This window comes from Carassius auratus, unplaced genomic scaffold, assembly GCF_003368295.1.
Source record: "Carassius auratus strain Wakin unplaced genomic scaffold, ASM336829v1 scaf_tig00214183_4049273_7079891, whole genome shotgun sequence".
NCBI lineage: Eukaryota > Metazoa > Chordata > Actinopteri > Cypriniformes > Cyprinidae > Carassius > Carassius auratus.
In genome coordinates, this window is record NW_020527547.1 from 1,859,322 (window position 1) to 1,877,112 (window position 17,791).

General features: G+C 37.3%; 1 protein-coding gene across 1 annotated transcript; it reads left to right on the forward strand.

Moving 5' to 3' along the window:
* Positions 1-14,605: 14,605 nt before the first annotated feature.
* On the forward strand, positions 14,606-16,716 carry LOC113091331 (histo-blood group ABO system transferase-like). Its single transcript, XM_026256779.1, has 5 exons — positions 14,606-14,626; positions 14,710-14,774; positions 14,955-14,987; positions 15,080-15,214; positions 15,367-16,716. The coding sequence occupies exons 1-5, from the start codon at positions 14,606-14,608 to the stop codon at positions 16,055-16,057; spliced, it is 945 nt and encodes a 314-aa protein (XP_026112564.1). The 3' UTR covers positions 16,058-16,716.
* Positions 16,717-17,791: the final 1,075 nt, after the last annotated feature.

Genomic DNA, 17,791 nt, shown 5'->3' on the forward strand with positions numbered 1-17,791 from the left:
TTTACAGAATAGAACATGATCAATATGATCTTTTAACATTCAGTTTGAAGAAATGTAGTTGCGCAAACTATGTACATGTAGGCTACAATTTCAGTTTATTTATTGTGAAATAATTCAAACATATATTTTTTTTTTCTGTCCTCTGATATGCATTGTACTGGGCTGCCGCTACCACCAATGGTTTCTAAATAATACTTTTGGGAAATACAGCCTTGTTTGAATGCACTGTCAGAAGTGAGTGAATGGTCTCTGTGATTGATTGGTTCTGTCCCAGATCATTCAAACTGGCATGCAGTCTCTACTCCCTGTGAGAAATTCTGTTCCTGCATGTCTGCTCCATGGTTTAGGAGACTGGGGATAAGCATCACTCTAATGGAGAGTAGATGATGATCCATCTATAATAAGTGTTACGAAGAGAGAGTCAGAGACGTTTGGATCCAATTGCACCATTTAGTAAACAGAATGGTCAGACAGGCAGAGATCAGGAATGGTGTCAAGTGTGACCAGAATCGTAACCATAAACAAGCATAGATCGGGACAGGCAGCAGAGAATCAGAGTTGGAATACACAGTCCAAAAGTCAAATACGGGGAAAACTCTCAGAAATGTAGACAGGGCTAAACAAGACTTTGCAATCTGCTGGAGTGAGTGTGCTGCTTATTTGTGTGTGTTAATGAGGTGCAGGTGTGGCAAAGAGATTAGCTGATGAATGAGGTGCAGGTGTGGCAAGGTGATAGTGATGCAGTGACTCATGGGAGATGTAGTTTGGGTGTGGTGCAACAGTATGAGAGGTGCTAGTGTCCAAGTGATGATATGGTGACACCTGGTGGTTGATGGGTGGAATGGTCCTGAATGGAATGCCCTCTACTGAAGTTCATGGGCACTCCAGCAGAAAAGTCACTAAGGACACCGCTTTCTGATCCAAGCGGTTTATGTGCAGAAAACCCAAGTAGCAAACTGATTTATAAGGCCAAACCAATAAATCCCAAAACCCTCTGAAATTCCAAAAAGGGAACAGACCAGGTCAGTCTGAAGTGGGGCAAAACTGATGAAATCATCACTATGCACTCTTGAGAGAGGCAGGCTCGTATCTCCACCAAGGATTGACAGGGGGTGAACATTCATGCTCTTCTGCATATCCATGTGCAGCATATAGGGACTCCAGATGGTGAAGTAGCACATCTGTATGATTGATAAGCACTCGTGAATGGGTTAAAATCAAACCTCAGAAAACAACTGTGGTGCCGTGCTATCTGAATATGGAAGTCTGCATCTTTTAGATCTATCGATGCTAACCAGTCCCCAGAATGGATTGTGCCAGGATCTGCTTCAGAGTCGTCATCCTGAACGCTCACTTGTGAAGTGCTGTTTTGATGGGACTCAGGTACATGAATGCCCCCCATCTCTCTTCGGTACCACAAAGTACCGGCTGTAAAACCTGCTCTCCAGCTCAGTCAGAGACTTGCTCTAACCCTCCTTTTGCGAGCAAGCTGTAAACCTATGGTCTCAAAAAAGGGGTATTTTGAGGCAATGTCACTGACAGAGTCACGCTGTTGAAACAGGGTTGTCTGCGTCTGAACTGGAGAGAATACCTGTGTTCTATTATGCTCAGCAGCCAAGAAGACTGACTCCTTGGCGGGGAAAAACAGCTCGTGGAGGATAACACCGATAACAGGCACTCACAGCAGCTCTGCTCTGAGGAGGGGTAACGCTGTATAGACAGGATGAGGAGGAAATATCCAAGTCAGCAGAGAGCATGCAGTCAGACTCAGAGAACTTAGCCTTAGAGTGGGCCAGGCCCAGGCAGGCAATGCAGATTTCTTGTTGGTCCAGTGGTTTGATGGGGTCCATGCAATTCGACAGAAAGTGCCACCAGATGCTGTGAAGTAGTTGTAGTATCTTCTGGTGCATCTTCGAAGATGGTACGCAATTGCCACTCTCGCCACATTTATACTGCGCGCCAAGCCTGTCAGTATTTGCATAGATGAGCATCAGTTGGCCAGTTTATGAACTGGTGTTATCCTATAAGCGTTCCCGCTCGATAGGGAACTTAAGGTATGCTAACCACCTAAAGCCAATACATGAACAAGATGTTTTTGATCTTTGATTTATGTACAGTTATGATAGTCTAGAGTGTATATGCTGCACTAAACTTTGACAATCAACACTCCAAACCACAAACAACAGATAATAGAATAAAAGGAGGATAATAACGGTCCAGCATATACAAGGAGAAAGGGTTGTATTTTTAGTTTCCACATTCATATTTTATTAATGTACTTTAAATAAGCAAAAATAGTTTTTGTTTCATATTTCTTTAAAGATGTGAGTGTGAATACATGACTTGTAGTGTTGCTAATTCTATAGAAGATTGATGTTTTCAAATAAACTCAATAAACTAAATGCATAAGCTTCCAGTTGTTTTCATGATGATAATGAACTGCAATCAAATTAATAGTCATCAGTGTGTCTGAGATCACCTGCGATAGCTCTGACCTGCATGTTTCTAAATGTAAGTAGGCTTTACATGTACAGATGCTCACCTCTGATACAACACAAACACAGAATCACAGTTCATCCCTTCTGTTGCTACTTTAGTTGCTTTTTCACTCAGCAATAAACAGGAATAACTTTTCTCTCAACATGTTGCAAAATGCTTTTAATATGTTTCTGTTTTGTAGTAACCAAGAAAAGTATCTTCACTGAAGAAATGGGACATGCTACTTCTCCGCCAGCTGTGAACACCAAGCAGCCAAGTGCATCATCTTTGTTATACTTCTCTGATTGAACTGACAAGGAGCAGTTAGAGCCATAGAGGAAGTTCAAGTAAATGTCTACATTGACCATTATACAGTGTAATATATAAATAAATATATATATATATTTTGCAACAACTGAAGACACAAACTGCAACAAAGAAGTCACATGTCTGAAACCCATGACATTATTAATCTATTCACATGCAGTTTTCTCCCACTTTTATATAGTAGGCAGAGGCATTAGGCTTGTTTGAGATGAAGTACTGTACACTAGCCTGCCTCTGGCCATCGAGATCTTCCAGTTGCAGGCGGGGTGGAGTAATGAGACACCTGTCAGGCTGGACACTTCATGCTTTCCGTAGTGTGCTGAACCACGTCATTGGCTTCTATGGTCAGATGAAACTTAAAAAAGAGCTTTTCGGGAGCAAACCCACCAGTTGGGTTTAGCACAAACAGGGAGAAAACATACCTCAAGCCCACGGTTAAATATACTGCTGGATCTTTAATATTGCGGGCCTATTTTTCTGTCAGAGGTTCTTCTGGACATCTTTTTCAGATGCATGGCATCATGGATTCTATCAGATACCAACAGATTAAAAAAAAAAATCTAAACCTGACAGCCTCTGTTTGAAATCTTCTAATGGGCTATAGTTTGATCTGTCATCAGAACAATAATCCAAAAATATATATATTTAAAAAATCAACACAAAAATGGGTCACTAAGCACAAAATGAAGCTTTTACTATGGCTGTTACAGTCCTCAGACCTGAACCCTACAGAAAATGAGTGTGTTTAATTGAAGAGAAAAAGCACCAACATGGATCTGTGAATCCTAAGGATTTGGAGAGATTCTGGAGAGATGAAGAAAATGGTCTCTGATCTCTTAACTCTTCAGGCATTATAGGAAAAATTCAGAGCTGTTACCGGGAAAAGGATGTTGCAATAATTGGGTGCTAAAATTGTCATCAAAATGAACTTGAGAAAGCATTTATTTCACAATGAGTTTCTTACCCCACTTTTAATTGTTTTACTTCCATGACGGGTTAGAATTTTGTTCTTGTTTTGATTGAAAGATCAAAATGATAAACAAAGCAGATTTATTATCACAGCCCCCTTTGTTCATTTACCAAGGGTGCCAATAATAGTGGAGGGCACTGTACACAATGCTATCATACTTTGAATGAAGTTTACAATACAAATTTTTAAAACATGTACATGTATGATGTTGCAAAACCACCAACTCAAAGCAAGAATTTTTTAATTTTGTGTCTCTAATTTAATGTCTCTCTGCACTCACTGCCTAGCATCACGTAGTGCAAATTCAGGAAATGGAAAATGGATTGTTGCTGTTCAACAAGAGTTGGGTAAATATTGACCTGAGCAAATATTACATTTAGTGACACTGGTCTAGACTGAATCTAGATCAATGAAAATTACAAGACCCATGATTCAGTTTTTACAGTGATAGTGTTTGTTTAGAAAACATTAGAAAATAACCTTTTAGAAATAGCCTATTAGAAAATAGCCTTTTGGAAAGCTAAACAACTTCCTTTATTATAGTGTTCCTCAAACAGTCAGATAGAATATCAAGGGTGTGCCAGAGTACAAATAAGTTGCTTGTTACTTCTCATATTTTAAACCTGGCTTTTAGTTTCATGTGTAACTGGTTTTGTCCTTTGTCTATTTTTTCCAAACTTCTTTTTTTCCTCCCCATTGTTGATATTTGAGCTGAGGTTGGTTTAACTGTCATAAGCCGGGGGTATTCCAGAAAGCAGGTTACGTACCCAGGTATGTTTAAGGGTAAGTAAGAGGATAAACTCAGTTTCCAGTTCCAATAACAGAGATAACTTTCAGGGTATGTAAGTAGCCATAGCAACTTATTCCCTCTGGAGTAGGTTATGTTTCAGGGTTATTGTATTTCAGTGCTATAAACGCATCTGTGACCTATTGATGAGACTCCAATGGGAGTGGCAGATTGCGCACAATATTATATGTGACCCCGGACTGGTCTAAAGTGTCAGTTTTTCAAAACTGAGATTTATACATCATCTGAAAGCTGAATAAATAAGCTTTAGGATCAGACAATATTTGGACGAGATACAACTATTTGAAAACCTGGAATCTAAATCTAATCTTATGGATTTGTAGTAGAAGTCTAAACATTTCATCCATTGTTATTAAGGACGTAGCACTATCTGATCACTTCTGTATTTTCTTTAATATACTGATCTCTGCTACAACTGAATCTAGATCTGTCTCTATCAGAAAGAGATGCATTAACGAGAACACAAGTGTGCTATTTATAGAGGCTATATCTTTAAAACCAAGCATTTTTGCAGACACTGTTGATCTTCTCCTTGATTCCTTAAACTCAAAAGTTAAGAATGTTATTGATGATATTGCTCCTATAATAGTCGGTAAGAAAACAGACGGACAGAAATCAGCTTGGAGAAAATCAAGAGCAGTACAGAGTATGAAAAGACAATGCAGAAAAGCAGAGCGGGTGTGGCAGAAGATGAAACTTGAAATTCCCTATAGCAACTATAATGACAGCCTTCATGCTTTCAGTGTGGAACTAGCCACAGCTAGACAAAGTTTCTTCTCAAACCTTATAAACAGTAACTTAAACAACATTCGCACTCTTTTTGCTACTGTTGAGAGACTGACAACACCCCCCCCCCCCCAAGTCAGATTCTCAATGAAATGCTCTCTGACAGCAAATGCAATGAGTTTGCTTCCTTCTTTTCTGTGCAGATCATTAAAATCAGGAAGGAGATTAGCACATCCTCAAGCTACACAGAGGTCAGTCAGATTCAACTGAAATATATATAAAAAAAGATACAAAAAAAAAAAAAGACTATGTCTATTTTTGAAGCAACTGATTTCAAAATTTTGGAAGAAATAGTGCAGCATCTAAAATCGTCTTCTTGACACACTTCCCACATCTTTTTTTCCAAAAAGGGTGCTAATCTGTTTAGAAGCAGATCTCTTTGAAGTGGTGAACGCCTCACTTCTTTCTGGGACTTTTCCAAACTTGCTGAAAACTGCAGTTGTTAAACCCATTATGAAAAAGAGCAATTTTGATAACACATTTCTGAGCAATCATGAACCAATATCAAATCTTCCTTTTATAGGCTAAATTATAGAAAAGGTGGTTTTTAATGAGCTGAGCACTGTGCGATGTCCAAGCTGATTACATCGCTTACCTGGGGAATGCATGATACCAGGATGCACTATAGGAAGAAGGCAAGCCAGCAGAGGCAGTGTTATGTTCTGCCATCCATGTGGATTAAACTTTGATACTTACCACCTACCTATGCATAGTTGCAGGCCATGTACATGTACATTCCCTGGTGCCTGTGGCCTCTTTCAGCAGGACAATGCATCCTCCTACAAAGCAAAAAAGGGTTCAGGAATGGTTTGAGGACAACAACAAGTTTGAGGTGTAGAATGGGCCTCCAAATTCCCAAGATCTGAATCCAACTGAGCATCTGTGGGATGTGCTGAACAAACAAGTCTGATCCATTGAGGTCCCATCTCAAAACTTACAGGACTTAAATAATCTACTGCTATCTTCCTTATATATATATGTGTGACGTGACATACAGCCAAGTATGGTGACCCATACTCGGAATTCGTGCTCTGCATTTAACCCATCCAGAGTGCACACACACAGCAGTGAACACACACACCGTATACACACTGGTAGCAGTACATAAGTATATAAGCAATATATAAGGTTATATCATATTATTCTAATATGTTATTCAATTTTTTGTATTATGTTATTGTCATATATTTGAATTATAAAACACAATTATAAAAATGTAATTTTTAAAAAATATATTTATTATATTTTTTTGTCATCTCACACATCGTGGATCTGCATTATCTAAAATGAATCATTCCTATAATAAAAATACATATGTGGCATCAAACAAACAATATAATTTTTAGTGTCCATTTCCATGGTGACTCGTCAATTGCTCTTGTTTGTTAACCCTGAACGTACTCTCTCTGGGTTGACTGAACTTACTCCCGGAAGAGTTTTGGACCAGCATACCTCAAGTAAGCAAGGTTTGGTTTATTGAGAGTTCGTGGTATATGTGTCGGTAAGTTAACCTTGCTTTCTGGAATACACCCCAGGTTTCTTTCAAGTCAGTACACACATTTTCATTATATTTTATTTTGTTTACTACATCCAGTGAGTTCAAGACCTAAAAGGTTTATTCATGAGTTTCACTATTTACATGTTAAAATACACAACAGTAAATGGGAGTTTTAATAATTCTGTTCTTTATCAGTCAGGACAGAAAATGCTTTTGAAAAGATTTCAAAAGTTGAAAGCTTTGAAATCCTTTCAAAAGTTGAAAGCTTTGAAAAGCTTTCAAAAGTTGAAAGGTTTTGGGGCTTGTTATATTGTTCTCATCAGTGTGACTTTGGTGTAAAAAAAAAAGTTTCCATCGATTCTCATTTGTTATGCTCTAATAAAGGGCCCCACCCTAATGTCTCTTTGACTCAGAAGTGTCCCTCTCACCATGGCAACAGACTCCTCCTTCTTTGATGTCATGTTCTCTTGCTTTACTCCTCTCGCTTACGGTACAGTCTTTAACTTCATATCAGTGTGGACAATTATTCCTGGAACAATGCCACTCCGTCAGAATTTTTTCATCATTCTTGTGTGCTTTGGGATTGTATTGGCTGGGTATGTAATTACTCTTCAGCAATTTTAGATTGTTTGCCTTGTTGTTTAGTTTGTGAATTGATGTGATAATAATGCAGCATTAATGAAAACTCTTAATTGTCTAGAAGCAGTTGAGACATTTTCTCAGAAGTTGGGAACATTGCCACTGCTTGACATGGGGCCAGGAGGAGTACATAAAGTATTTAGCATATTTATGTGTATATTGTTTTGTTTCATAGAGAACAAATTAATATTATCACAGAATTGCAAAAATGGTGCCCTTGAAAATGTCTGGACAACACAAAAGCATTATTATTACTATTAATAGTTTTCTACATATATTCATATAAGTAATTAATGTATAGAATTTTAAATACTGAATGAGCAGTTTAAATATTTAGGCATTTTAAAAGACATGATTAAAAGGAGAGTTGATAAATCATTAACAAACATTATATAATGCTTTATGGATCATTAGTTAATATATATTTAAAGAGTTAGAAACGTGAGATAATGTGCTTGCTAATAAACTTATTAAAAATTAAATAACATTCAAACAAATCACTATTTCCTGTAGGTTGAAATGCTTACAAATGTCATTAAACTTTCAATTCCATATGATCAAGTACTTATTGAAAAGTAAGAGTGTGAGTGTTGAGGCAATAAAACAAATTTTGCACCCAAATTACAAGCTGTTATGTCTTTAGCAAGCATTTAAACTTAAACAGCCACCCTTTACACAAGCCTTGTTACATTAGCTAAAATTCCAATGCCCATAAAGATACTAAAGGATTAGTAATCATTTACAAACATTTAAAAAATGATAGTTTCAACTTTAAATGGGCTACAGCAAAAACATTAACAAATAAAAGTGTAAAAAGTAAAAGTGTGTGAATAGTGTAAATTCGGCTCATTTGCAACACTTTTGCCATTGAGATGACTTCTCATAAATGTATTGAGCAATCCTGTAAAATTGGCTTAAAATGCCTAAAAAGGCACACCCAAAGTAAATCACATGCAGTTCTTGAACCATTTGGAGTACGTGCATGTTTTTGGTCGCTTTTGAAAGGTGATGTTTGTTCATAAACAGAACAAGCCTCAGAATTACTGTAAGTCTTATTGGTTTTAAGTAAGAGAACTTTTAACACAGAGAAAGAGAGCGAGAGAGAGAGAGATGAGCATTAGCTATAAAACACATAAACCTACTTTGTTGTTTATGTCAAAAAAATAACCGTCAAAACATGCAGTGTACCACAGATGGTACAGTCAAACAGTGTTAATTTCGTCAGACGAGACGAGATGAAATACGTTCGTCAACGACCTTCTTTTTCATGACTAAGAAGTGACAATGACAAGACTACACCACTGACTTAGACTAAAATATTGTGCATTATTGTTGACGAAAAAAGACGAGACGAAAATGTTTGATATAAAATAAAAACTAAGATAAAATCTCTCTTCATTTTCGCCTACAATCGTCTCTGCTTTTTCATCAGCTGTTATGCCTTTAAAATATTCAGAACGAGTTTGCGGCTTCGCGCTGTTGCTCAAGTTACAGGTCTCATACTCCTGTGGCTGCAACATGAAACTGCTGAGTCAATCTTTCGTTCTTTATTTGGCTCGGCCATGTGTTCATCTTCAGTTCTCTTTACAGCAGTTCAGTCAGTGTACTGTTTGAGTGCATGCATTACTCCGGTATATTGGTTTGTTTGAACTCAGAGGGAGTGTCAGCCACATTAAAAAAGTTAACAGCTTTAAGTCATTTGTGGATTAATGCGTTTTGGAGACGCAAACCGTTTAAAACGATACAGTTCGATTTGGGGAACTGGTTCAAGAAGATCCAGTTACATCGAGTGATTTGTTCACGAACCGGATATCACAGTGGACATGCTCACAACAGACCCGGAAGAGAAGAAAATGCTGAATAAAGTCGTATTTTTTTTTTTTTTTGGACCAAAATGTATTTTCAATAGTCCAAGGAATTCTAACTGACCCTCTGATATCACATGGACTACTTTGATGATGTTTTTCTTACCTTTCTGGACATGGACAGTATACCGTACACACAGTTTCAATGGAGGGACAGAAAGCTCTCTAATTAAATCTAAAATATCTTAAACTGTGTTCCAAAGATAAACGGAGGTCTTACAGGTTTGGAATGACATGAGGGTGAGTTATTAATGACATAGTTTTCATTTTTGGATGAACTATCCCTTTAATATTCTCTTAGTTTCCATATTCCCTTCCGAAAATTAAATTTTACAACGAGAAAACAAAACAAAACATGATTCTTGTAGAAACAGTAACTACAAATTAACCATGGCTTTGATACTTCAAATCGCTTCAAATAATAATTTACGAAGCATTCAGTTAATATTTTTGTGTTAATAAAAACAGACCTAAGTGAACAAAAACCTTTTAAAAATGCTATAAAATGCATTATAAAAAAACAACGAGGCAATAATGATTGGTTAATTAATAAAAATTGAATAACACTGTTAAAATACATAACGTAATACAAAATTTATTTAGGTACATCAAATAGGCTATTATTACAAATGCCTACAAAGGGCACTAAAAGGCCTGATAATTGCAGTTTTAACACTTATAGGATGATAAAATCCTTGTTTAATATTGACAAAACTATTAATTCAAATATCCACTTTATTTTTAATGTGTGGCCACCTTTTTGTGATAGAAAAGCCAGCCTCTATAATTTCTTCAACAAAAGCATGGACATCACAACCCTTACAAAGACTAATACTTGGTTTTATTTAAGTTAAATTGTCTTTTGTGTCATTTCTGAATGCTTGACACTATAAAATCAATCAGACAACTGTATTAGTAAAATCATAGCCATATAGGCAACTGTATATCTACAATTGTAATTATTAAAAAACACAGTTTAATTACAATTTATTTACATTTATGTTTTATTAAAGTTATATTCTGACCCCTATAGTAGGTGTTTTTTTTTTCTTCTTAACTTCCATAATTGGGGGGGGGGGGGGGCACAACAGTACAGTTCTGCTTAGGGCACCCATTTGGCCAGAATCGGACCTGGTGACGAGCGACAACGACATGCTAGACCAGACACGTTTTAACATTTGCATTCAACCAAAATCATTCAACAAGTGTATTTTGTCAGGTAATTATGACATTTAACCAATGTTTGAGATATGCGAAACACTTTTTTTACTGAAATGTTTATCAGTAATAATCACAGTAATAATGTGTTATTTTAAAAAAAAGAAAAAAAAATTGACTAAAACTAGACTAAAATTAGTCTAGTTTCCTCGCTATTCTTAGCGCTCAGGTTTGGCTACACTTGCGATTAGCATGTAACAGCTAAGTATATTTGTGATAAGCTAACATGTTGCAAGAGAGGTGTCACCACCAACATGACAAAGCACTTTAATTAAACATTTTTAAACAGATTGTTTAAGGGGTCATAGGATGCCAGTTTTCCACAAGTTGATATGATTCTTTAGGGTCTTTATTAAAAGTCTGTAACAGAGTTTGGTTCAAATTTCTCAGTGGTAGTGTAAAAAATGTTTTTTTTTTTACCCTGCCAGAAAAAGCTCTTTTCAGAGCACACAGTTTTGTAGCATTGTCCTTTAAATGTTAATGAGCTCTGCTGACCCTGCCCCTCCCAGCTGCTCTCTGAAGGACTGTTTACTTTAGCTGCATTCAATGTGAAACTTGCTAATTAGTACATTATTAGGAAAGGTGTTTTGCAAAGATTCATTAAAAAACCTTACACTCAGGAATGATTCATGCAAAAATAGACGTATTTATGTAGATTGGGGACACATTCTCTTCAAAAACAAATGTAATTCACTGTGTCCTTAGCGGCTCAGATGTCTGGAGTAAATGATGATTGCTGTTCAACACCTCAATCGCAGTCATTCTTGTTTACATCTGCTCTAGCGTTGAAATAAAGGCGGACTGATGACAGCTCACTCAGGGCAGGTCTGAAGGTAAGACACCAGTCCAGTCTGTGCTGAAACGCTACTGTCAATCAAACTATCATGGGAGGGGGCTTTTTTTCACACCACATAGACAGGCACCTGAGATCGGCTCGATTTTAGAAAGGTGTAAATATTTGAGCAGATTAAAAAAAAAAAACACTGGGTGGATTTTATTTCATTTTAGGGTGGTTGTTTACACACATTGCCAACACACATTTTGAGTTCTAACAAGTAAAATTCCATGTAGCATCATATGACCCCTTTAAAATCTGCATTCACGCTACCGCTGTCCTAATGAAAACAGCTGCCATATGAAACAGCTTCACAAACAGTCTTTTCATCCACACAGATTCATTATTTCTGTGTTACAATCATCACAGAAGTATGGGTATAAGAGTTTATCGTTTGGATATAAACACTGATGTGTAAGGTAGCAATTAAAATAGATGAGATCACCTAAAATTATCAAGGTAATTTTATGCTTTAAAGGGGGGGTGAAATGCTTGTTTTCACTCAATATCCTGTTAATCTTGAGTACCTATAGAGTAGTACTGCATCCTTCATAACTCCAAAAAGTCTTTAGTTTTATTATATTCATAAGAGAAAGATAGTCTGTACCGATTTTTCCCAGAAAAACCCGAGCGCCTAGAGGCGTGACGTGTGGGCGGAGCTAAAGAATCACGAGCGCCAGTAGGCTTTTGCTTCGAGAGCGTTTGGAAGCTGTGACATTACCCAGAGCCGTTGAAAAACATATTTAATGGCTCTGACATTGTCTTGAGGAAAAAACCATCATCCAAAATAAACCATGGCTAACAGTCAGATTCAGCGTATATTTATGATCCAGAATCAGATCCCGAGGCTGAAACTGAATGAGAGCAGCAGCAGCAAGGACTCGCTCCGAGCGGGGCTCGAACCCGGGTCTCCGATGGGAGGCGGACGCATTAACAAGGAGGCAGAGATATTTGAAGCAGTTTTACTCACCGCCTGCGGTTCCAACACACGATCGTGACCCTTTTTCGTTGGGATTGCATCATCCTTAAGAAATAAACGACACGCAAATCCGTCGTCAAACTGGGCCTTGTTTGTAAAACAAGCATCTTAGAAATGCAGGGAACAAACACAAACACTTGCACAACTCCGTTGATGCTCTGTAAAAATAAACTCCGTCCACTGGTCCCTTAATGCTGTTTTTTCTTTGGTAATCTGTGCAGGGTTGTCTTGCCCTGGCAACCAAAAACTTTCGCGACGCTCTCGCTCTGATCAGTGAATGTTGTGCTCTCAGTGCTCTGCTATACTGGAGCGCGCGCTCTTCTGGGAGAAGTGCCCTCAGGACCCATATAAGGAAATTCCGCTCCATCTGACGTCACACAGAGCCATACTCGAAAAAACTTTCCGAAACTTGTGACAAACCGGAAGGAGTATTTTTGGAACAGAAATACTCCTTCAAACGTACAACTTAATTTTTGAAACTTTGTCCATGTTTAGCATGGGAATCCAACTCTTTAACAGTGTAAAAAACTCAGTATGCATGAAATAGCATTTCACCCCCCCTTTAAATAAAGATTTATCTATTATGTTGTAACGGCAGTAGGTGGTGAAAAGGAGCTGTTAAAAATATATTTATCTTTGAATCATTAATTCAAGAAATTCATTGAAAAACACTGATTCATCAAATAATGAAACAAGTTAATCTCAAGTGAGTCATTGAATCATTCAATTATAAATTACATGTGATTTTTGTTTAAAAAACGGACAGTGTGAGCATGGAGAGGAGCTGTGGGTGAGCTGAGTATGGAGTGGTGTTGGTCCCAAAACTGGGAGGGGGATCTAATAAACTTGGAGTCTGAACTGGAGATCGAACTGACCCGTCTCCTCTCTCCATCATCTCCGCTGTTCCTCCAGTGCCTGCTCCCCGAAAATGTCCTCCAATGCCAGCTCCTCGAAAATACCCACCCTTTCACCCACTCCTGCCTCCTCCACTGCTGTCATCTGGCAGCCCCTCTGCTTGCCCTCAGCCCACCATCATTGCTTTGCAAGCCGGGGTTAAAGTATCTCTCACTTCTGCCTCCAACCTCCGATGCTTGGACTCCGCCTCGGCTCGTAGACCCAGCGGCTTCAACTTGAACATAGATTTAAATGTGCATGATCCAAACCTAAATTTTTATAATTCATTACTGAAAACAAACAAGTGTGATAGAGAAAAGGGCAACAAAGAAGACTTTTTTGACAAAGGTCAGAACTCCTGATATGATAATTATCATAAATTAATCTATTACTTTTCCTACATAATTTTTTTACAAAAAAGATTGGAGTCTTAGACCTTTCCAACGATATAGTTTGTCATGATTAGATTAGGATTTATTTGCAATATAGTGAAGTAAACATTAACTGGTAACTAATGCAAGCCAGTGAACCACTTTTAGTGCCATTTAGCACCATTTTTGTCAAGAGTGTAGGCTAGCCGCATGACTTATTTGTGTGGCAGGTTGTGAAATTGACATTTCAAAGCTTAAATACAGAGCTACAGATTGTAATGTTAATGTTTTATAAACATTAATATTTATTTTAACATTATTAATATGATTTATTTGTCTTCAGAGTGACTATAAACAACCATTTCGTTTGACAGTGAAGAGGTTTATGACAATAAAAAGAAAATCCACCACATGCACACACACAGACACACACACACACAGAAATGAAGTCACACATCTTTACAAAGATCTCTCCTCATGAAGTTATATATATGTGTTTCTTCCCAGACTCATTTACCTGAACTCCAACCAGACCAGGTGAGTTTAATCCAGTTAGGCAAACATAGTTCAGATGTTATGTATTTGTTAATCTCTTGATTTAGGAAGTTTTCATTGCTGATATTTATTGATTTAATCATTTGTATTTTTACTGTTTTAAGTTGCAATCAGCAAATAATAAAACAAGTCTTCATCGAGTAAGTAATAATGTAATGCACATACATAAACAGCTCACTTTAACACAAATAAACAAATGCTCCCACATCTAAATACTTAAAAAAAAAATTGTGCAAGATTGTACCTTTAGGCGTACAATAGCTCATCCCTGGGGCAGTGCCCTCAAAGGGACACCTTTGCTCCTTCTTTCCTTCATTACCCCTAAAGGGTGCATGTTAGTACCACAGTAATATGTACCCTTAAGGAATCAGTATGTGCTCTTATGGTTTTGAACACCCTAAAGGTATGAGTTTTGGATTTATTCATGCTTATATACATGAATTAAAACACACACACACCATATAATCAAATTCAGAAGAGTAAAAGTTCGACTCTGTTTTCATCAGGCCAAAGTGGAAGCTGAAGAACTTTGGATTGCACTCATCGCCGGGGTGTGTAAAACTTCCATCTTCCATTTTTTTTTCTTAGCTTATTTTTTATGGTTCTGATCAGATGAATAGTGAGTAGTGAGAGATGGAAATAGATAAACTGGGAAACCCATATTTTAAATATTAACTCCATGAACCAATAAAATGTCTGTTGTTCTTTCTGCTTATTCATTTGTATTGCAGGATTTTGTACAACCAGCCCAGTGTACTGGTAGGGTGAGTATTATGTTTTTTGTATCAACCTAGTTATGGCACATTTCCACTCATGAATGGAATGATTACAGTGCTGTATGTGTGTTTTAATGAAGTCGGACAGGTGTTGCTTCTGTAACATCATGGTTAGCCCCAATCATTTGGGAAGGAACCTTTGACGCCACACTGATCGACTTTATCTACAAACAACAGAATCTCACCATTGCGACCACTGTTTTCGCTTTAGGAAAGTGAGCTCCTTGTGATATCTCTCATAATCTTTCAGTATTTCTCATTTGTTTCCTCTCCTCGATTTTTCTTTGTTTCTGGAAATAGTCATGATTAAAGGATGAATAAATTAACCATGATATATCTCCCTGTATTTGTTTTCTCTGTTTGTTAGATATACACGTTTTCTCAAAGATTTTCTGGAGTCAGCAGAGCAACATTACTTTGTTGGATTTCGAGTGCATTACTACTTGTTTACGGATCTACCAGAAGAAGTTCCTGAAGTTAAGATGGGTGAAAACCATAGCTTGACAGTTCGAAAGGTTCCAAGTTTGAACAGATGGCAGGACATTAGTATGGGCAGGATGGAAATACTGGAAAAACTAATAGGGAATGAACTGGCCAATGAGGCAGACTATATTTTCTGCCTTGATGTAGATACAAAGTTCTATGGCCGTTGGGGTGTGGAGACTTTGGGTCGTCTGGTGGGTGTGATACATCCTTGGTTCTTTGATGCTCTGAGGAATCAATTCACATATGAGCGTAGACCAGAATCTCAAGCATACATTCCAGCTGGGGAAGGTGATTATTATTTTACTGGAGCTGCATTTGGTGGCTCATTGGAAGATGTACATCATCTCACCAAAACCTGCCGGGAGCAGATGAACATTGATGCTGCAAACTCCATTGAGGCTATATGGCACGAGGAATCTCACTTAAACAAGTATTTCCTTTATAACAAACCTAGCAAAGTGCTTTCACCTGAATATCTGTGGCGGGACATCAATGCCGGAGCAGCACAAATAAAAATAATTCGCTTCACTCATGTTTCTAAAAACAATGCAGAAGTTCGTCCAAACCCATAGCAACTGTTGCCAATACTCAGCTACACTGCCATGGTGTGTTCCACAGGACTCCTATAAAATATTGTCAATTTGTTAACAAGTTATACTGAAAATGATGAAGTCGACAACTGCCACCTTAAAATGGTTAATCACAGACATGTACAGATTTTTATAACCACAAAGTTGCACTTGGAATTAAATCTGCCAAAAAAAAGTCTTCTTGAATAAACAATCACAATATGAACTTGTAATCTAATGTTTTGCAACACTCTTAAGTTTATAATGCAACCAAATGGAATCTGTGTGTATTTAAAGCAGTGACATTCTTTTATTTTACCTCTTTTGATTTGATGGAGGAAGTTTTGAGAGAAAGCCAGGTAGATACAGGGTATGAATCTAAAAACAATGGTAAACTTGAAATGTTATTTTCTGTGTACTACTGCATAAATATGATTTTACTTTACAGCGTGATCTCAGGTATTTGTGTGCAAGGTTACCTGCCTTTTTGTATGTTTGGGTGTACTTGAAACAATGTGTGATAGGTGAAATATTGACACAATACAAACCTGTATGTATGCACAGCTTTTGAAAAACCAAAATCTTTATAAATATTTTATATATTTATGTTATTTATAGAAGTATATTGTGAAACATTGAATTATGTTTGTTTGCATTTGTATAAATATAAATGTGCTTATGAATATACAATTTAAAATAAACACATTGTAGCTATTGTAGTTTTGATATTTCGAAGTAATAATACACTAAACATAACAGCTTTTCATAAATATAAAAATACATAATGGTTAGATAAATAACAATAATTAGTTAAATTAAATACAATGAACTCAATATACTGTATACAGTGCCATTAAAGTTTGTGAACCCCTTGCCGAATCTGTGAAAAAGTGAGTAGATTTTCAAAGATGTTCAGGCAAATTTCAAAAGTGCCCCTTTCAAACAAATTATATTGTGGTCAATAAAACAAAATGCATCTGAATTATAATTAATATGACAATGTGTACAAAACGTGTAATCGCTCTAAAGTCTGAAAATTCCTGTTTATTTTTACATAGGCCTATCTGTCAATCAGAGCTGTTGCTATTAGTTGCATGCCTTTTGCTTGACTGACTGATATTCCACAGTCTGTTTGGAAACCATCTTTTAGTGAGTGACTATGGGTCGCCGGAAGGAAAAAAACTAACTAAATATTTTAAACTTTTTTTTTCATCAATAATCAAAGCTAATGTGTCAAATTAATTATTTTAGAATATTAAATAATTCGTCATTGCCCATTTGTCATGTATAATAGACCAAATAATCATGATCTGGCACAAGAAGTTCAAGTTATACATAATCCACAATCCAGTGGGCCATCCTCTGTTCAGAGATGGCATTCCTCTTCCGCTGGCCTCCATAACAGACAAAGAGCTGGTCTGCAGTCCTGAAGCTTTGTGTCCAGTCTTTGTGTAGCATCTCAATGCTCGGACAGGACAGAGCAAAGCCAGGGCTGGGTCTGCCTCCTCCAGGGGTTAGTGCTTGCAGGTTCACCACTTGGTCTTTGAAGGGTGTAGTGGGAACCTTGGGCACATAGCCAGGCCGGGGCCTCAGGAATACCTGGGAGTCAGCCGGCCCAAACTCTAGGCACGAACTGTCGACCGAAAATACATGCAGGTCCCCTACCCTCTTGATGGAGGCCAGTGCAAGCAGGAACAGGAGTTTTCAATAAAATAATCTTTAGGTCAACTGAATGCA